The sequence below is a fragment of the Phanerochaete carnosa genome (genome assembly GCF_000300595.1).
Source record: "Phanerochaete carnosa HHB-10118-sp unplaced genomic scaffold PHACAscaffold_1, whole genome shotgun sequence".
NCBI classification, from domain to species: domain Eukaryota; kingdom Fungi; phylum Basidiomycota; class Agaricomycetes; order Polyporales; family Phanerochaetaceae; genus Phanerochaete; species Phanerochaete carnosa.
The window spans coordinates 5,073,771-5,093,062 of NW_006767628.1; the positions used below are offsets into that span (position 1 = coordinate 5,073,771).

The following is a 19,292-nucleotide window of genomic DNA, read 5'->3' on the forward strand; positions in this document are numbered from 1 at the left end:
CGCTGAGTACATCGAACACCCACTTGCGAAGCCTGTCCCTCTCCACTGCGACAACAAATCTGTCGTTGATGCTGCCCAGTCACCCAACGTCAAGCATTGCACAAAACACACCCGCGTCAAAGCTCACGCTGTTCACGAGCAATTCGAAGCAGGTCTGATCGAACTCGTTAGGATTCCCGGTGTCGACAATCCGGCTGATATTCTCACAAAGCCTTTACCGGCTGAGGTACACAACCGTCACACCCAGTCTCTTGGCCTCGTTCCGTATCGCCTCGCCAAGGGGGAGTGTTGAAGCGCCTAGTGGCTCTGGCCCGGCGTTCCGCCCGGCATGGACTTAAGGTGGACATCTTAGATTAGGCGCTGCTAATACGTAGATAGTGATTGGACAATCATATGTAGTGCTCCCACGCACAGACCTCTTTATGGCAGGCTTCCCCATTCTAGCGGACTTTCAATTTTGCTTCCTTTCAGTATATAAGGACTTCTCTCGCATCCCCACTCTGCGTGCTCTTTCCCTTCGCACTCAGAGTAAGTCTCCTTCGTCGCCCTTGCGCATTATGTAGTATGCTCACCGGACCCCTGTCTAGCTAACACCGTGTGTATTAGGTACATAGCTATACAGCGTGCTCTTTCCCTTCGCACTCAGACTAACACCGTGTGTATTAGATGATTTAGATCGTGCCCGCGTGCCACTCGCCAGTTCGCGCTCGCGCAGCCCAGTAGTCGTATCACGACAATAAATCATCTTTAGATGGAAGCAGCATCTATCAATGCATTCAAATTGCCTGTATTCGGACGTCTACATATCGGCAATGTGGCGCACCTGTGTTGCACGGCCATCGCTCCGCGTGTGAAGGTTGGCCCGGGCTTACACTCTATTGACGATGGCCGCGTAGTGTTGAAATAGCTCGAAGCCTCATGAAGTGAGGTCATGGTGCGACGCCACATCCCATCCTCCGATGTACCATGATGACCCCTGCATATGTTTATCCAGATCCTGCAGACATCGGTCGCAACGTTACAGTGTCGACGTTGGCTCTGGACGATTATATCACGGCCGTGTCTCTCCTTTTTGACGACAGCCATGCAATCAGCGGATGGACCACGAATCTGACACTGGAAATCGTGTTGCTCGGTACGTTGTTTCGCCTTCATCGAGTTACATATATGAACCCTGACACCGATTCCCTAGGCGTGTTTACCCCGCTTGCGATGCTGGCAGCCTATCTTCTCGCGCGAAAGGGCTTAAAGTCGATCGCAGTCGTATACCAAATGCTCGCATGCATTATCATGTACGCTGCGACCCTTAGCCACTGGATACTCACGGTAAGAAGGGTTACAAGCCAAAACGCCCTGCTACAAGCGGCCGTGCAAGTAGTATACGACACGTGTATCAGCACAAATGACACACTTGCGGTGGTCGCGGGCTGTACCCAGGTGCTTGTACTAGCGTCGAATGCGCGTGTAGACAAGTGCCCACTTACGTCAAGTTTCCTCCTAGTCAATGTATGCTCGGATTTCCCCAGTGGGGGTGTCAGTATCTAACCAGCCTTTTTTAGATAGTTCTCAGCGACGCGATTGTGTTATGGCGGGCCTGGGTTGTCTGGGCTCGCTCGCGAATTGTCCAGAGTGTGTCTCTAATATTGTTGGTTGCAACTATCGGTGGGTGTCTTAAAAACATAACGTTGGACCAATTTGAGATGACGCCGTGCCTTAGTTACCTCTTCCCTGAGTGCATCCAGCAGCTGTCATCCCAAGTTAATTTCAGGATCAGGTGGTATCGACTTCCAAGATAAGTCTGGTGCAATAGTCTTCATTCTGTCGTGGATTACCAATATCTGGGCAACTGCGTTAATAACATACAAAGCCTGGTGAGACACACTGGTCTGGGGCTCATCTCGCTTGATTAATCGCGCACCCCATTGACAGGCGCCAGAGACGAGTAATCAGACGTGACCTGTAAGTGGAAAACATACACACCCAAGTAGGAAGGCTATTGACGCTACTTGTTGATAACGGAATCTTGTACTGTGCGCTATGGGTGAGGATACTGGCTGGATTTATCATTCATAATCTCACTCCCTGAGCTACTACGATGGTCACGGTCAAAGAGTTCGAGGATTCTAATAGGGAAGTCTGGGAAGAGCTTGCATCCATTATTATTGACATAAATGTCTTCAGAACGTCCGGGCTCATAGAGATTATCGTGAGTGTAACGGATACGATCACGGGAGAACTATTGCTAACCAGCATTCAGGGCATTTATAGAGTCTCACTAGAGTGATTACCCTTGCCGCCTTAACCAAGTCGTACTGCGAGCGCATGCTGCAGTACGAGAACACCCCGATGCCTCGACCAATGCTCCAACCACCCGCCAACCCCACAATGGGGAGCTTGATAGCCGCGCTGATACCGTCGAATCACCGAGACCTCTGTCGAGTAGTAGTGTCATCGCCATAGACCTAGTCCAGAGCGGTACCTCCCGGTCGTCATGTAACAGCGCCGGCGACCAGAAGGGAATGGAAGGCGGTGAAGGTGGTCAACACGAGTGGGGTGAATCAGCGATCACACTGGACATGTCGTAGAGAGGGCCCACCATTTCTACAACAAGTGCACTTGTACATGATGTTGACTTGTATTGAATGTCTGTCATACAGATCGAGCCCCTCAGAAGCTACGAATAATCTGCAAGACCCTGGCTTGAAACCACGAATATATCACACTGCGATGCTCTCTCGCATATACCGATGAAACACGAGGCCGAGAGTACAGCCCCGGGCCGGTGCGTATTCTGTTCACGCTCTCCTTCCATCTTCCCTAGCAACGCCGTCTTGATCTCCCGTGGCGCTGAACATCTCTTCTACATGTGGCGCAACTGATTCCATCAGCTTTTCCACTAGTCGAACCTAACGCTTGTCCCGCCACCTTCCGCAACTGCGCCACACGCGCCACTGATCGCTTTAGATCCTTCTTCGAACGAGACAAAGCGTAGCTTCGCCTTCCGTTCGCTTGCTCTCAAAGCAAAATGCTTGCCCCAGATGAGAGTTCATTTGGAAAGCTTTTCATGTACCTCGCCGTTCCAGAGGTGCTTGCTATAAGACAGGCAAGCGACCTTAATATGTATAGTCACAATACTGCGAATTATTCCGAAGCGACCATGTCACTGCGCTCAGCCTAGCAGCAGCTTCGGCCTACAACGCAACCAAGCCGGCAACGTATCGACGGGTCCAAGGAGTGGGTTGCACGTCAAGTGACCAGTGCATGCTCTTTATTCCCAAGCGTAGCAGATTCATCGTCCGCAGAACTCTTGCTGCCGAGGATGGCGATGACACTCTGGGTGTATCGATCGCCATTCTCGGTCATTACCGTTGCTGTTGGGTTGAAGGCGTCACTGGATCGTATGACGATACGCGCTTTATTCAGTGCCGGCGGTTGGACGGGCGAATCAGGTGTGCTCTCGACTTTTGTCGCGCTCTCCATGGTGAAATCTGTCAGGAAGACGAGAAGAACGAGGGTTGTCGGATACATTCCCTGTGCAACCGCGAAGGTGTCAATTTGGCGAGGGGTAACCATCATGCAAGATTAGTCTCACGATGATATCAATAAGAACTGCGCGGATCGCATCTTCCATGTCGGCCACAAAGTGCCACTTGGTGGATCCAATGATGAGCCCCTCTTGGTTGTAGTATCGTAAAATGACAAGATATGCAACTAGAACTGCCTGGAAAATTTGTATGAAAGCTCTATCAGTACATTATTGTTGCAGATCCAAGAAAATACGCACCCACAGCCCGCAGTATAGCAGCCCAGAATCGACAAAGAGCATGAGAATCTTGGAGCTACGAGTGCCTACACTTCCGCTCCCGAATGCGCATCTCAATAAATGACGACGATGCCTGTATGCCGACATCCTCAGTTTAAATTGACAGCTATTCTGCCGACAACTGTGCTCACCATGCCTTGTATGCAATCAGAGATGTCGCCCAAATGTTCGTCAGCAGTGACAGAACAAAAGCAGCAAATCCGTAAACATCGTTGACAAATTCGTTTCCCGAGGTGTCTCCTAACTGACAGCTGTTGCGGACATTCAACGATGACATGACTGTGACGCAGAGGATTCCGTCAGCCTACATACTCCGAGTCTGGCGCGTGCAATTGGCAGCTTACTAAGGGTGGACAAGACCAAGAGGATCGATATGACAGTGAGAAGACGACGCCCAGACCACAAGACCCAAGCTCTCCACAGGACGATGCAATCGCTAAGTATAATCTAGGGAGCAAGAGGACTTAGCCATCAGAGTCAATAGATAGAGCTGGTTGCTGCAAGGTCCCACGTACATTAACGATCAAGAGAGAGGTCGTCGTGCAGGAAGGCGCTGGGAGTATGGCAACGAAGGTATCGTCCAGACTGCATTTTATCCCTTCCATCAGGTCCTCAACACACCGCGAGGTAGTTCCCTGTAACGACATCGAGGCGGCAGCGTAGTGAAAAGCGTATCGCACTGACAGCGTGAGGTGTGCGGCTGTCATTGCATACATGATCACACATATGGATGCTACGACTATGCGGGACGTTCGCTTAAAACCGCCGCGCCTAGTGAAAAGGTCGGTGGAAAACTTAGAATAAGTGGCTATCACTCACAGGAGGACGAATGTGGACAGAACGATTAAGAGCGAGAAAACACCTGCAAGGTAATGTTAGCTAACCAGGAGGATGAATACCAGATGCTGGCACTTGCTAAATAGCGCGACCTCGGGCAGAACGGTTTGTAGTATATTGGTGGTGTTTGTGCCGATGCTCGAGATTGCCCCCTCAAGTAAAGACAAACTTTGTTGCATTTCTTGACTGGGACAGGTCGAGGCATTCGTCGGCGCGGGCTGTGACATAAGAGGTCTAAAAAACAGTGATACAGCAGCACTCGAAGACTAGATAGCGTATGTATAGAGAGAGCGTGGCGGCGGACGGAAGTTGCAGGTTATTTGGCATGGGATGCTTATGCCAAGGTGCGAACGACAGGGTATATATGTAAGCCATCCATCAAAGCTACTGTTGAGGGCCAGGTCATTACCAAACGCGCCAAGGGCCGTGCCTTGCCTGACAGGGAGTCTCTCTCTACCTAATATATGATGGTGCTTACTTCTTGTGACCTCTTTTGACGCATCTGTCGTATGATGATCTAGCACAGGACTCGGAGATGAACAGACCGCAGGTTGGCATCTAGCACACGCGGAGTACGATGTAATTGGCGCGAGTGTGGGTTCGGGAGAGCCTACTCTGGAATAGATCACGCATGAATATATCCAATTGACAAAGCTGTGTCGTTGTTCAGAACAGTTCGGTCCTATTAGCGCCTCGAGTCACCTATCAGCCATGCCGCGCCAGTTGCCACCTTCCGTGGTGACGAGGTACAGCTGTTCGTGGTGCATAAGGCCGACCGGGATGGCGTATCAGGTGACCCGCACAGCGGAATACAGTATGGCGTAGTACTTATGTTTGAAGCTTGATCGATAGTCCCTAAACACCGGGGCTAGCGTGGTATTCACTACCATACTTTTGCGACCATACCGGATGAAAGTGTCGAAATTAGGTTTTACGACAACTCGCCAAAATCGTCATAAATCGAGAAAGAATTATTGGCGGTGTCAGCGGAAAACCGGCGTGACGTGTGACATCCGGTATGGTCGTAAAAGTACAGTAGATGCGCGAGCAAGACTGTCCAGCCCTACCTATTGTACGCCCTTTCTCACATCCTGGAAGCTCTTTGATGCCTCTATGACAGTGGCATAGCCATATTTATCGGTCTTTATCTCTTGGAAGCTCGGAGAGATAAAGACCGATGAACATCGGACTGCAGGCCAGTATCTGCGCCGTCTGATACGCATGAGGACCCAGAAGCTGTGACACCATGTTGATTGTTCGCTAGGAGAGGGCTGGAAGCTTGGATACTGATTTGAGGAGTGTTCGGCCCTATCATTGCATCATTACACACAGCTTTCCTACTGCGCCACACGCGGACATCGGTCAGGCTCGCGACGGGAGCACTGGCATGCGATGTGAACAATGTTTTGGTGGAGGAGTGGCCACGTCTTCCCTCGTGTGGATATAACCTTACTGCGTCTGCTGGGCTGCTAGACGTAATCCATGCTGCACGGGCATGTTTGACCTACCTTACTAAACCCTATATGAGTCATCGAGATTGTGACGTGATGCACGTGACTGTCCGGAGAACGGAGCCGACTATGCCAAGCACCCCAGATAAGACCAAATAAGGAAGCAAAAGGGAAAGAAAGTAGTAAAAAGACAAAAGGGGAGGAAACTAAAAGATGTGGCGAGATACAGTGTAGGACTCCTTGGGACCACTCCTTGGGACAGCACCACTCCTTGGGACAGCACCACTCCTTGGGACACCCCACTTTCTGCTCTCGCACAGCCTGTAGGGCCTATCACTGTCACTTTACTGTATATAATACATCTATATCCATATGTCATTAGAAACTCAGAGCCTTCCGGTGATTGTAGCGTAGGTGGGGGAGCAAAAAGCCTCGAAAATTGTCAAGCGCGCCGGTTTCAGTGATGCTGTGACCGTCACCAGAGTCGCATAGTGGGCCTAAAATTCGCGAAAATATTCGTTAATACTCGAATTTATGCTCCATTCATGTGAAAAATGCGCATAGTGCTCAGTTGTTAAGTGTCGAGCTAGAATACATCAGAGATGATTCTACTGAGCTTAGGCGTTACTGAGGCGTGACAAGTTTGACTGCCGCGTGACCGCTGCGTCCGCCGGGGCTGCTGGTACGGGTCGCTTTTGTCGCTTTTGTCACATCAGTCACGGTGTCCCAAGGAGTGGTAGCCGCTGTTCTGGACCACCTCTGTCTTGTGTCCTTTGTCTTGACTTCAGCTTTCGTCTTTTCGCCTTGCAGCTTTGCACTGAGGTATTTCATATGTTGTAGTAATATAATACGATTTATTTGGTATTTATATGCAAGAGACATACGAAGGGGAAGCGAATATTGATCAGGTGTCCCAAGGAGTGGTCCTATACTGTAATCAGGCAAAGACAAAGCTGCGCGCGAGCGCGCAATACGGAAGGAAGTACGCTGCTGGTACCAATGCGAGCAAGTAAATAGACGCCGTGATCGGAATGTTATCGAGGCCGCATGGTGCCAAGGAGTACCGCGAGAACAGCCGCTGTGGCCAAACCTCACTGTCGTCAGTGAAGAGCTTCCCGGCAGTGCGAAGGACAGCATCGGTGAGTAGAGAAGGGGGTTCAGTAGCGCGAAGCAGAGAAGCTACTAGGATGTGTTCGCGAGCACAGCCTGCAAGGCAGCAGGCGCAAACTGTGAACAGACGACGCAAGCGTGATAGGAGGTCTCAAGTGCATCACACCCAAAGCGGCGGCCCAGCACCTTGCTTGCAGTTTCACCCCCTGTCCACAGACTTGCAAGCGAATCAAGGCCCTTACTCACGAAAAGGAACTGTGAACGCACATATATCGCCGCGACGTCTTAGCAACGCAACTTGAAGTCTTTATACACCGACCGCCATCTATTATGCCTAACGCCGAGCTGGAATCACTCGCTTTGCACGCCCTCCGACTGGCCGATACTTTCTATCACCCCGACCCGTCTGGCATAAACGTGCCGAAAGGGTTATCTATTTCTTTCCACCAGAAACGCTCTGTGACCTGGGCGAAGCTTGTTCGAGGCCAGTTCCTTGTCATCGCTTAGTCGGACGCTCCTGTCAGCTCTCTTGCCTTGTGGTCTGTCCCGGATCTGTTGCACGGCGCGATGGACAAGGTGCCATTGACGGAGTGTTATCTGCCTGGGCCTGTATATCGCGGGGCGCTGGATTTGCAAGACGACAGCGCAGTGTTTGCGCTCGAGCTCTGCTGCAGGTAAGACGCCATTCAAGCTATCGTGAATCCCGGATTGGTTGAAATATTCTAGCGTGCCATCCATCTATGTAGTCTCTCTACGCTCTACAGGATCAGCCTCAACCTTCTGTTTCAAAGCCAGCCTGCAGGGCGCAGCTGTCCTTCGGAGCCTGCGCGGACACTCGCTGGGCTTTGCGTTGCATAACGAGCTCAGCGTACCGTGCGTCTGGAACTGGAGGCGAGGACATGTCACACAACTCTATCAAGAGCCCAACGTGGAGGTGTGTAGTTTCACTGTTTTTCTTGCATCTTCATTCATAGTCGTGAAGGGCGCTGCGTTGCAATGGCTTTCCACAAAAACCTGGTCGCTGTCGTCGAGCCTGGGCGGCTCCCGCTGTATGCGCTCGAACCAGACGGCTCTTTCACCTCGGATCTCGACCCCGACATCATGTACTTCGAGGACAGAGTCTCATCCGCAGCGCTTGAATATTCACGTGAATGTGCATCGCGTGCAAAATGCACCCATTCCGGGCGATGCCCTCCATCCGCCCTGCACGTTGCGCTGTGCGATAAAAACGGACTGCACGTGTACGTTATCGCCCTCCAAACAACGGGCGGCGAATACACCCCCGTGCATCGGTGGTCCTCACGGAATGTGTTAGAACGGAGACGCTACTGCAAGACGTTCACGCTCGCTCCGTCTTTTGGATCCGAGTGCCGCTCGGTGTCGTACATCGCAGAAAGCGGGTCGAACGAGGGTTACTTCACGCTCATGACTACTCTTCTTCCCGCCATTTGCGACACACGTACCTCGGATGAGGCTGTGGCGATGTCAGCCAAGCTGACGGGTGCCAACATGCCCGCGCTGTACTTCGCGCCCGTGCGCGACTTTGACGACGCGCTCGGGCTGCTTGTCGTCGGCAACGCGTTTGGCGAGCTCGTTCTGTTCAGTTTTGATAATGCCGCGCATTTGCAGAGGTTCGCAGGGTACCTGTGAATGAGCGAGTTCGTTTCCGAGGATAACGATATAGAGCTTCATAGGGTGCGCTCTTGGAAGCTATCCGTTCCACTTGTTCTGGTCAAGAGCTTTCGTGCTTCAAAAAGGTACCCATTCCCTGTAATTCGGCGCCGCCATTCCCGTACAGCGGTCCGCGCTACTTGTCCCTGGAAGAACTGAAGGCACGTTCCGAGTCCTGGCGCGCAGAGGGACCCCCGACGCCCCCGGGCTGGAGCTCTAACTTCGTTGCGCGCCCGAACGACCGTGACGACGCCTGCCTCCCCTTGCAGCATCCCCTCAATTTCATCCACACATCGGCCGCTTCTCACACGAGCTGGAACACACCTACAACTTCTTTGGCACGCTCATGCCGATTGTGTACCAGGACGCAGGGATTACCACGCGTGCTGTCTTCCGCGCGGGCGGGCTCCTTCTTGTGTTTGTCGAGGAGCCAGAGGAGGCGTGCATGGCCGTGCCGCCGGGGACGGCTCTCGAGGACGTCGTGGCGGCGCTCGAGGCCGACTGGTATGCTTTCCCAGAAATATGCGAGGACCTGCACAGGGAGTCCGTGCAGTTGCAGGCGTTCGCGAGGTGGGACGCTGAGCTTAAGTGCGGTAGGAACCGGTGGATCGAGTTGAAGGACAGGGGTGGAGACGTGCATCCGGACTGGCTGGTGACGACGTGCGAGTACCGGTTCAGGTGGCCAGGCTCTTGGAAGTGGGACGTACCTGGGGTTTAGTAGCGGGCTTAGTTGGTTGTACATTTTGTTAATATTGAACGACTTGGACTTTCCACATGTTTGGTGGCCTGTCAGGATCGGCATGCTCTGAACATTAAGCAGATACTTACGAGGAGCTGATGGGGCCTCACATGCCACTTATTGCATTCATCGTTGACGTGCAGCTGTCCTTGAGTTATCGGGATTTGTCGTGGATAGCATGAGCGCCGTTCTGAGACGCTTCCTAAACACTACACGCTCTGCTTATAGCTGAGTATAACTGTTCGCGACAGGCGCCACAGCATCTTGGCTTGAACCAGGTACAAGTAGAGATATATGCTCTCTTGCCAGACGGGAATAAGTGCAGCCACTACTACCCCTCCATCTTCACATCACCTTCCCCATCCTGCGATGCGACGGGCTTCTCGGGCTCTACCGCAGCGTCAACCACAGGCTCAGCCTCGGAGTCCGGGGGCGCCTCGATCTTCTCCGGCGATGCCGCCGCCATCACGGTCTCGGACGCAGCAAGCTCGCCCCTGCTGTCCGCCATGCTCACCGAGCTCTGCGACGACACTCCGACGGGCTCCTCCTTCTCGCCCTTGCCCGGGTTCGCGGCCTCCTCCGCGAGCTTCTTCCGCTCGTCCTCGATCGCCTGCGCAAGCATCAGGATGTCACCGGTGGCGATGTGACCGAAGAGCCGCAGGTACTTCTCGCGTGCGACGCGGAGCGCGAGCCAGGACCAGCGGTGCTTGTTCTGCGGACCGCTATCAGTGCCTGTGTTGAACATGGGCTGCGCGCAAGTGCTTACCTCTTCGTACTGATGAATCTGGGGGTCCGGAGGCAAAGCTGGCTCCGGTGGCACAACGACGGGCGGAGGCGCCGCGGGCGTGGGCTTAGGCGCGACAATCGGCGCTGGTGTGCTTTCTGGAGCTGGCGTTGTCGCCGGTTTTGGAGGTAGTGTGCCGGGTTTTGCAGGGAGAGAAGGATGTAATGGCGCTGGTGTGGGTGCTGGAGACGGCGCTGACACAGGTGTGGGTGCATGGATGGGCTCTTGTGATGATGTGGATGCTGGAGCAGGAGACGCAGCGGCCGATGCTGCAGCCGAGGCCGCAGCGGCCTTGGCACGGGCCTGAACGATTCGTTCCGAATTTCTTGCGAGTTGCTTTTTGCGCATCTCGATCCTGGCATCCTCCTGCTTGACTTTCTTGACGAAGTCTTGCACGTCCCCTGGCCTACGACATTGTTAATTCGTGCCGCCTGTATAATTCACGAGCTGAACTCACTGGAAAGGACGTTCCAAATCTGACAGGTCTCGGTAACCCATCTCCCAGATCTCAGTGAGCGCCGCTGTACCATGTGTATGAGGATAATCTTCAGGATCCTGCATCATCTTCCGTCGAACTTCCCTGGTTGCCTCCTCGAGTCCAATCCGCCTCTTCACAAGCTGACCATTCACCTCGACGTCGATGTCCTGCACCCAAGGAGCCTTGTCGAATGGCGTACATAATTCGTTTTTCCATCGTATCCAGTTCTTCTCCCGTTCGAGAATAACGGCCACGGTCTCCGCAAAAACGCGCCCGTTTGGAGTTGTCTGCCGAAGCTCCTCGTTCGTCTTCTGAATAGCCTCGTGCACCCACTTCTCGTCGTCCGGCCCAAGAGTGAAGTCCATCTGTAGAGAACGATTCCGAGGGGTCGACCATGTTATCTTTGTCGCTTTTGTGAAAGTGAGTAGATGGTTGAGCAAGATGAGTAGCTGGAAGAGGAACTGGCGGCGGAAGTGTGTGTCCGCGATCTAATCTCCTGTCAAAAACGTGCAGAGCTTCGAGTTGACGCTGGAGCGCACCTCAAGGTCCAACAATTCTAAACTTGTGAGGTATTTAGCAAATAAGTAGCCTTGGTTCGCGGTGTCGATGTTGACCTCGGGCTCGCGTCTTCGCTTCAGAGATGATCCGGAGTTTGCTTTGCTACCCATAAGTGCTCGCTCCTTCGCAGTCGCCTCTTTGATAACCGGCAGTATCTTGTTCATAGATGTCTTGAACTGGTCGAAAGTCTGCGGCTCTGTGAAGACAGATGGTCTCGAGAAGGGCAGCTGCAAAGACCAGAACGTCCTGTAGAACTCTGTGGCAGGTCAGGCTCTTTGCCCACAGCCCCTGAAATTACCCAACTTACCGTCTTTCTGTTGTTGTTTCTTCTCATCAGGGTTAGGAGACTCTTCATTTGCTTCTTCTTTCGCTCCATCCTTCGGTGCTTCCCCGTCGACCTGCATCTTGTCCTCCAATTGCTTAACCTCTTCCACGGTGTCCATCTTTACGTCCTCCGTCTCCTCCTTCACACCCGGCCCATCCCACGTAGGTCCGTACTCTCCCCTCAGGTTGACACCACTTCGCTCGCCAAGCGGGAAGACTTGGCTGAGGAAAGTCAAGATTCGACCGCAAAACAGAGTTGTCGAGCCTGTCTTCGAAAGTCGGCGAAGTAGGTCGTTCAGCGTGCGTAGAAGTACGAGAGCCTTGCCTTTCTGCGGAACCATGTTTTCCGTCAGCCTGTCTGCGCGACTCTCAATCCAGGAGAATATGTGCGAGCATGACGGGATGGTTTGAGTCTCGAGCAGCTCGTATAAGAGGTTGAATGGGAATATTTGGTCGCAGGCGTCCTTCTCAGTGAACGAAAGGACTAAGTCCAGCCTGAGCTTCAAGTTGTCGTAGTAGGCTGTCGATGGGTCCTTCAACGCAAGACCTTCCGTCGCCTACTGAGCACAATCCTGAGTTGACTGCGCATCATGCACAAACACGTATCACGTACAGCCAATGTGAACACTTCATGTCGAAGCGCGTACTCCCATTGCGTCCTCCTGTTGTCAGCCGAAGTCTTTGACTCGACTTCCGCGATTGCTGTTGAGACGAGCCGGTCGAGTGCATCTTTCTCGACAGCTGGAGTAGACAATGACTGCAACAGCCGCTTGAGTGACCCTTCGATAGCCTGCATAAGCCAAGGGACACAGTCACGACCGGCTGGATCACAAGGAGTAGAGGGGTAAAAGTTGGTGGACGTGGCTCAGGTGACAGAGAGGTTAGGGTTTCCTCTTTCGGTGCATGAAAAGTCGTCCAATTCGAATCCTGAGCTTGAAGCTTTGAAGCTCGACTCATCCAGGGACCAGCATATGGTGAGCTTTCAGATGCAGGCGCATTTTCTGGCTCACCAATCACGGCACACCAGCCGGTGGTTTGCTCGGGAATGGATTTCGTCGGTTTCAGCTGGCGATATGCGGCTTTGAGCTCGCGCAAGGCTACCCTTGACGAGCGTCAGCCAAGTTTGAGTGGGCGCTCAGGGCTCATCCATTTTCGCTGCCGTACTTGACAGGTCGCAATGTCTCAACTTCAGCTTCAGGGTCGATACGTTGATTTTCTGCTCTTGCACGACGACGACGAGCCTTGTGGGGAACTCCCAGCTGCAAAATGTCGCGGGGCAAAACTGGTTTCTTCGCTGGACTGAGTTTTATGCCAGACCCGGCGGAAAGACTACCCATGACGCCCGTGCGTGCTGCTAAAAGCTTTGGGCCAGCATATCTATGCTGTTATCTCATGGGAATATTGGTCCTCAAACCCGGAACGCGCATAGCTAGGCTGGCGATTTTACCAGTCGCTTTGTATACTGCTTCTAAAGCGGCTACTACCTATGACCACTCCGGCGGGGACCCGACTCAAACCTTTCAAAATTTTGGGCAATGTGTGAGTACTTAGAGATCACCCTGGGGACCCTGCTGCTCATAATGCGTGCACGTTAGCTAGGAATGCTCATGGTTTCAATGCGTGTGGTCGAGTGGGCCGTCCTTGCCCATCCCCTCGAGTGCACGCGGAAAAGCGGAAGCACGCTTTTGGACGCTGCAGATCTGCTCACAAACTACCGCGGCATTGGTTGGACATGGTCCAAACATGTTCCTTTCCCACCAGAGACTCGACCGACGCACTCCAGGGCTGCCTTTGTTGTCGCAACGTCCTTGCGGTTGATCAAAGATGTTTTCATTTACGACGCCCTCAGCAGCGCCATTCGTCGACTGGCACCCCCGTCAGTCGGTACTCCCGCCGGCGGCTCCATCTTCGACGAGTCCCTCCCACCGCTACAGCGTTATGTCTACTCATCCCTGATCACCTTCATTTACGGCGGCGTCTTCTGGCTCTCGATGGACATCGCCTACTACACCGCCACCGTTTTCGCCATATGCATCCCCGGGCTCTATCAACCCTCAGACTGGCCGCCTTACTCGCAACTGCCCCTGCGCGCGACCTCGATCGCGCGCTTCTGGGGAACGCACTGGCACCAGACCCTGCGTCGTACGCTCTCCGTGCTCTCAACGCCTCTGCGGAAGGTGTTCGGCCGCCCGGGAACGGTGCTCGGCGCGTTCCTTCTTAGCGGCGTTCTGCACGACTGGTGCATGTGGGGTATGGGCAAGGGTACGAATTTCGCCCAGACGGGCGGATTCTTCATGGCGATGGCGCTTGGCGTGCTGCTCGAGGATGCGTGGACGAAAATGACAGGACGGAGGGTTGATGGATGGTCGGGATGGTTGTGGACGATGGCTTGGACAACGGCATGGGGGAATCTGTTGGTGGACGCCTGGATGAGGAACGGCTTAGGTGGTGGCGAGATTCTTCCCCCTCAGGTTCGACCCGCGCGAGCATTATTAGCATGGGTCTCGAAGTCAGCGAATAGCACGACGATCCAGTATTCTCATCGCTAACAGCCTTCCTGGGCACCGGATTACAAGTTTAGACTGTGGTGAAGTATATCGATACATTGAAACTAGACACATCAATAAAGTAATAATATAAAACTGCTTGGGCCTGCCTAAGCTACGCTTGATTTAAGCTTTCAATCCAGATTCCTGCCTCGCATGTTCGCCTTCTCGACCAACACGGGGGTTGCCCTTCTTATTCTTCCTCATCCAGAGCACGGTGTTTCCAATATTCTTGTCTTGAGATTCGGATGCGAGTGGCAAGGGCGCCACACGGCCTCGACGACTGGACTGGCGAGTAGACTGCTTTTGCTTGCCCTTACCTCTCGGGGTCTTCTCCTCGACAGGAAGTCCAGAAGACGACGCGACTCTGCCAGAGTCGCTAGCAGGCGCAGTCTTAACCTTGCCATTTCCTTTGTCTACGGGTTTCAAAGGTGCGGGTGCGTCTGCGATTTGAAGGAAGGTTGGGACTCGGCCGCGACCAGGGGTAAGATCGTCCAAAGGTAAAGGCTTTACCGCAGGTAACTGATCCGAAGGAGGGTCCAAATGATCGACATCCTGAGCAGTTTCGTCGGTGGGACAATGAGGCTTAACGAACGGGTGTTCAGCAAGAACTATTCTACAGAGCAATGAGGTGACTTACTGGTATACTGGTAGGCCGGGACCGATCGCGTCCACTTGGCGAGATGTCGATCGATGGTGGGATTATTGCCTGACTCTGGAGGCAGTCATCTGTCAGGGCCTGTGAGGGTAGTCTAGCCGTGGGAATTAACGTGGAAGATGGGGGCTGAACAACCCTTGCCCGCGTGACAGACAGTGAAGGATCTAGCTCCGCCGGGCTATCAGCAGATGGTGGGGTACAGGGCACGACAGCAAGACAAGGTTCGCCCGATACAGAAGCCGTCTCTGAAAGAGTTACGTTCGTCGCCAGATCGTCGCCAGAGCTCAGAGTAGTCGCCGGGGAAACTCGAGGAGGGGGCGATGGGGTAGACAGGCCTAGGGGACTTAGGAGTCTAAGACAGAAATCCACTATTCGAGGGGTACCAGCTTGAACAGAGCGACTGAGATCGGCGGGCTCCGGAGAGGCACAAAATCTTCGCATGGTTCGTGGTGCTGTCTAACCAAGGATCGAGAGTAGCCCATCAATGACGATGACTTCAGAGACCTACCAGGGGTGTAAAGCTATGACTGCGAATGCCAGCGTGAGCTTTTGAAACAAAGCCCCTGCAGCTGCCCACAGGATGCGATCGGCAGTGGGTCAGTAGTAGGAGACACAAGATCTGAACGTGGTCAGCGTGAGATAGGCCTCTCTTTAATGGTGAGCTCCAACTTACCGAGATACCGAACCAAGTAGCAAGCACAGCCAATGCTTGCATCAGAAAAAGAGCGTCGATAATGAACAGATCTGTGACAAGCCGGGGAACTCTGGGCGTCGCGTACACGGCCTCATACTGGAACTTGACAAAAAAACCAAGCGGGGGATGTCTTACGGGCATCATCTCCAGAGAAGCAGATTGGGACGGCTATTGTAGCGACCCTCGTAATTCGGCTGAGAAGGGAGAGGGATAGGAGTGGAAGGGTGCGAGGGGAGTGGATTGAACATGTCGCGCACTACCACGCTGCGCGCTTTGGCTGATGTTCAGGTCACGTGGATTATTTTTGTTCATCTTTTGTTTTGTTTTTGCAGATGTAGTTTGACTGCTAGAACTAAGTAGCTACGTCTAAGAGCAGACACGAGTACTGTACTAGAATGTTTGGGACTGGTTCGCCGCGAACCGTCAGTAATAATACTGGAGGCTGGCGGAGTAAAGAACTCGACACCGCCCATTGTGTATGACGCTGGGATCACGCCCGCTCGGTAGACCTTTTAATTACGATGTACTCAATGCACGAGAGTCCAGATATGTGTACCAGCCACGATTGTAAAATTTGTAAAACTCATGTAGGACCCGAAACTGAAGCTGAAGCTTGAACCTTGCATCTCGGCCTGGACTATGGTGAGAGAGGCAAGGAAATCCTGAAGCCAATGCCCTGGCAATACCTACATAAATAAACATAAACAGTCCCTCACCTGAGAGTGACGCTAGTATTATAGTTCAATAGCAGACCAGTTGGCTTGACACAAAGACGGAGGCGCGCCATTGTCCTGAGTGTTCTCAGGGCGCCTGAGGAAACACCAACAAGCGTAAATATGCGACTCGACGGTATTGTCTACCACCAGCTACGGCTCTCATGAAAAACTGTGACACCCAGAGCAATGGAGCTCATGTTGACAGAGAGTGATGTAGGTATGCCGATAACAGTTGAAACGCGATGCCGCAGATATATCACCTAGTCCTCGCAACTCCCATCATCTCCCGTTCCTGACGTCGGGGCTGTGATATCCTCATCTCAAGCTCGAGTTCTGCTTCCTCTCCACCTCCCCCACCAAGCCTTTAACTCTACTTTTAATCATTTAATGCCTCTTTGTAGTTCTGCGTGGGCTCGCGCAGAGTCTGCAGCCTCAGGAAAAGATGGTGATGCCGTCGGTGAGTTTTCATGCCACTACTGTAACCCAATTAGGGCTACAATGCGAACGGTAGCTGCTGCCACCAGTCTATTACCCAGTTCTACGTCGAAATTTCTAGCTTGATTCCCCTACTCATGGTCTTCATTGGAGGCTTATTCTGCGAGCAGGTCATTCGGGCTCCGATGTCGTGGTCACATCGGTCTCTTTTGTCTCGTCTACATTGCCAAGTGTCGTCTCGAGCTTCACGGACTCTTTTTGGACCATTGCTGCTCCTCCTGCCACTTTCCTCGCTACCTCCACTCCTTGTATGCAATCCGCTCTTTTAGTACCCTCGGGTCTCGCGCCACTACCAAGGTGTAGCCTCTACTCAACCATTCCTTGCAGTCTGCATGACAAGATCGTGCGGGATACAGCCGGTAACTTGTCTATTCCAACGGAGGGGAATCCCGCTAGTGCCCCCGCAGCAAGTACAAGCTCTCCGAACGGTGCTGCTCCCTCGTCTTCATCTATGGCGAGTGGCGCAGGCTCAGCGTCGGTCCCGGGCTCTACGTCTGCAACGGACACATCATCAACGCCATATTCCAGCAATCCCGGTTCAACCCAACCCCTGAGCCCCAATCCTAGCCTGAGTCGAAGGCCAGTAACTCCGGGGTCGCCAAGTTCCGGCAGCAGTACGACACCTCTATCGTTACCTTCTCCTATGCCAAGCAGCACGCACAAGTGAGCTTTCCAATGCACGTGGCTCTGCCCCCTGATAAATTTGTAACACGTCCAAATTAGCCCTGCGGGTGTGTTATCTGGGGATAGCCCAGTAAACCCTACCTCCACGCCAGCTACTACCTTTGCAGACACGGGTGTTGCGGCAGCATCAGCCAGTACTACCTCCACGCCAGCTGTTGCCTTTGCAAACACGGGTGTTGCGGCAGCATCTGCTGGTACTACGGCCTCGTTCCCTTCTTCTTCCACTGCTGGCATAGTGGCGGCATCACACACGTGCGTCCGATAAATCGTAGCGAGTTTTCTGCTCAGATACTGAATATTAATGTCTCTCTAGCACTAATAGAACGAAAACAGCTATTATTGCAGGTGTTGTGGGTGGCCTGGGCGGTTTGATGCTCTTCATCACGCTCGGACTCTTCCTCTATGTCCGAAAGCGTCGTCGCCAGCACGCCAAACCGTTCTACTTCGAGAGCGTACCCGCTGCCGGCTTCTACTACTCTGCAACGCCCACTCCTCGCACGCCCAACGGCCCGCACACGCCCTCCAGCGCCTACTTCATGACCGCGCGCTCTCCGTCGCCGCCGGCGTCCCAGACATCGCACACTTCGCAGTACGCCACTGTCGCGCGCGCCAACACGATGAGCACCATGCGCAGCCCCTCCATGCGCGCGAATATCAGCCCGTTGCTGATTGTGCAAACTTCGCCGCGCTCGGAGGAGAGCTACCACACCGCCGAGGAACCCGATCCGTTCGCGGGCCCCCATGCGATGGCGCAGATGCGTCCGCGGATACCCGCTGTGAGCCCGACGATTCGAGTGTCGGACACGACTCTTGTGGATCCCAACAGTCGGCTGAGCGTGATTAAGAACCTCGATGGTCCTGGCTCAACCGCGGAGACAAAGCTGCCTCAAGACCCGCTGTTGATGCCGCCGCCCGCTTTGGCCCCAGCGGAAAGTAGGATGAACAGACTATCGCACGGCTCATTTGAAGGCGACCTGCCGTCTCCGGCGAGCTCGGTGGATGTGCGTGACTTCTTGTTGATTGTATGATGGGAACTTACGATGGTTGCCTTGCAGGCGGGATGCGCTATATAACGCTGCGATGACAGGAACGGCCAGATGCTGTCTCCACTTCGAAGTATTTTGCTCTGATTTTTTTGTTCTACTTCTTGTGGGGCGGCATGCTTTCGCTTTCGCTTTATTTATTCCGTTTGGCTCAGGCGACACATAGGTCTTATGTGCCTATGAGGGGCGCAGTACTATTAGTGTAACCTACGTGTATTCCTGTGTAAACCGATACCCGACAGTTCTGTGGAGAGGTGCAGTGCAGATGTAGTCCGTGTATATGACAAGATGCATGTAGCTGGGTAGCGTGACGTGGGAAGAAGACGAAAGGAATTTAGGCCCGAAGATACCCAATCGTGATGTTTGCGATGATATCTATGAAGAGATTCTGCCACTCGATGTTCGACTTTGCCAACTTCTCTTCGACGACAGAGATGGATTGGGGGATCAATTCTGCGTCGCGCAGCTAAATTCATGTTAGTTAAACCATAATTGCGGCCATCCAAGGACTTTCACTCACTCTGAAATTGTCGAACGTAATGTCTGCCCTCGGGATATACAAGTTAATTGTGGTCATGGGGTAGTTGATTGCGTGCGTGATGTCATAAGGAAAATGCAAGATGGAGAGTACGAGCTGCCTGCGTGTACCCGTTTAAGCTGTTATGCACAGAGTCTAGAAGT

General features: G+C 53.2%; 8 protein-coding genes across 8 annotated transcripts; 5 read left to right on the forward strand and 3 right to left on the reverse strand.

Annotated features, from left to right (window-relative positions):
* Nucleotides 1-969: 969 nt before the first annotated feature.
* Nucleotides 970-2,509, forward strand: PHACADRAFT_204864 (uncharacterized protein; the record flags this gene model as incomplete). Its single annotated transcript, XM_007391038.1, has 4 exons — nt 970-1,135; nt 1,193-1,292; nt 2,182-2,206; nt 2,269-2,509. 4 exons carry the CDS (start codon nt 970-972, stop codon nt 2,458-2,460), a joined length of 483 nt encoding a protein of 160 aa, XP_007391100.1. The 3' UTR covers nt 2,461-2,509.
* Nucleotides 2,510-3,126: 617 nt separating this feature from the next.
* PHACADRAFT_180788 (uncharacterized protein) lies at nt 3,127-4,117 on the reverse strand. The gene is made up of 4 exons (XM_007391039.1): nt 3,955-4,117; nt 3,785-3,896; nt 3,593-3,721; nt 3,127-3,531 (listed from the first exon to the last, which is right to left on the reverse strand). The coding sequence occupies exons 1-4, from the start codon at nt 4,098-4,100 to the stop codon at nt 3,247-3,249; spliced, it is 672 nt and encodes a 223-aa protein (XP_007391101.1). The 5' UTR covers nt 4,101-4,117; the 3' UTR covers nt 3,127-3,246.
* Nucleotides 4,118-8,217: 4,100 nt separating this feature from the next.
* PHACADRAFT_190878 (uncharacterized protein) lies at nt 8,218-8,871 on the forward strand (the record flags this gene model as incomplete). Its single annotated transcript, XM_007391040.1, has 1 exon — nt 8,218-8,871. One exon carries the CDS (start codon nt 8,218-8,220, stop codon nt 8,869-8,871), a length of 654 nt encoding a protein of 217 aa, XP_007391102.1.
* A 367-nt stretch (nt 8,872-9,238) lies between these two features.
* On the forward strand, nt 9,239-9,610 carry PHACADRAFT_190879 (uncharacterized protein; the record flags this gene model as incomplete). The annotated part of the gene is made up of 1 exon (XM_007391041.1): nt 9,239-9,610. The coding sequence occupies one exon, from the start codon at nt 9,239-9,241 to the stop codon at nt 9,608-9,610; it is 372 nt and encodes a 123-aa protein (XP_007391103.1).
* Nucleotides 9,611-9,791: 181 nt separating this feature from the next.
* Nucleotides 9,792-12,574, reverse strand: PHACADRAFT_248470 (uncharacterized protein; the record flags this gene model as incomplete). Its single annotated transcript, XM_007391042.1, has 6 exons — nt 9,792-10,343; nt 10,398-10,821; nt 10,873-11,381; nt 11,433-11,707; nt 11,759-12,332; nt 12,389-12,574. 6 exons carry the CDS (start codon nt 12,569-12,571, stop codon nt 9,963-9,965), a joined length of 2,346 nt encoding a protein of 781 aa, XP_007391104.1. The 3' UTR covers nt 9,792-9,962.
* A 509-nt stretch (nt 12,575-13,083) lies between these two features.
* Nucleotides 13,084-14,324, forward strand: PHACADRAFT_82402 (uncharacterized protein; the record flags this gene model as incomplete). Its single annotated transcript, XM_007391043.1, has 2 exons — nt 13,084-13,314; nt 13,371-14,324. 2 exons carry the CDS (start codon nt 13,084-13,086, stop codon nt 14,322-14,324), a joined length of 1,185 nt encoding a protein of 394 aa, XP_007391105.1.
* Nucleotides 14,325-14,447: 123 nt separating this feature from the next.
* Nucleotides 14,448-15,814, reverse strand: PHACADRAFT_24880 (uncharacterized protein; the record flags this gene model as incomplete). The annotated part of the gene is made up of 4 exons (XM_007389545.1): nt 14,448-14,906; nt 14,962-15,435; nt 15,488-15,598; nt 15,653-15,814. The coding sequence occupies 4 exons, from the start codon at nt 15,812-15,814 to the stop codon at nt 14,448-14,450; spliced, it is 1,206 nt and encodes a 401-aa protein (XP_007389607.1).
* Nucleotides 15,815-17,335: 1,521 nt separating this feature from the next.
* Nucleotides 17,336-18,641, forward strand: PHACADRAFT_190883 (uncharacterized protein; the record flags this gene model as incomplete). Its single annotated transcript, XM_007391044.1, has 4 exons — nt 17,336-17,547; nt 17,608-17,820; nt 17,891-18,569; nt 18,624-18,641. 4 exons carry the CDS (start codon nt 17,336-17,338, stop codon nt 18,639-18,641), a joined length of 1,122 nt encoding a protein of 373 aa, XP_007391106.1.
* Between the last annotated feature and the right edge of the window lie 651 nt (nt 18,642-19,292).

Coding starts and splice junctions, on each gene's coding strand:
- PHACADRAFT_180788 (XM_007391039.1), bottom strand. CDS start 4,100: ATGTCATCGTTGAATGTCCGCAACAGCTGTCAGTTAGGAGACACCTCG. Junction 3,897..3,954: donor CTGATTGCATACAAGGCATG/GTGAGCACAGTT, acceptor GTCGGCATACAG/GCATCGTCGTCATTTATTGA. Junction 3,722..3,784: donor TGCTATACTGCGGGCTGTGG/GTGCGTATTTTC, acceptor CAAATTTTCCAG/GCAGTTCTAGTTGCATATCT.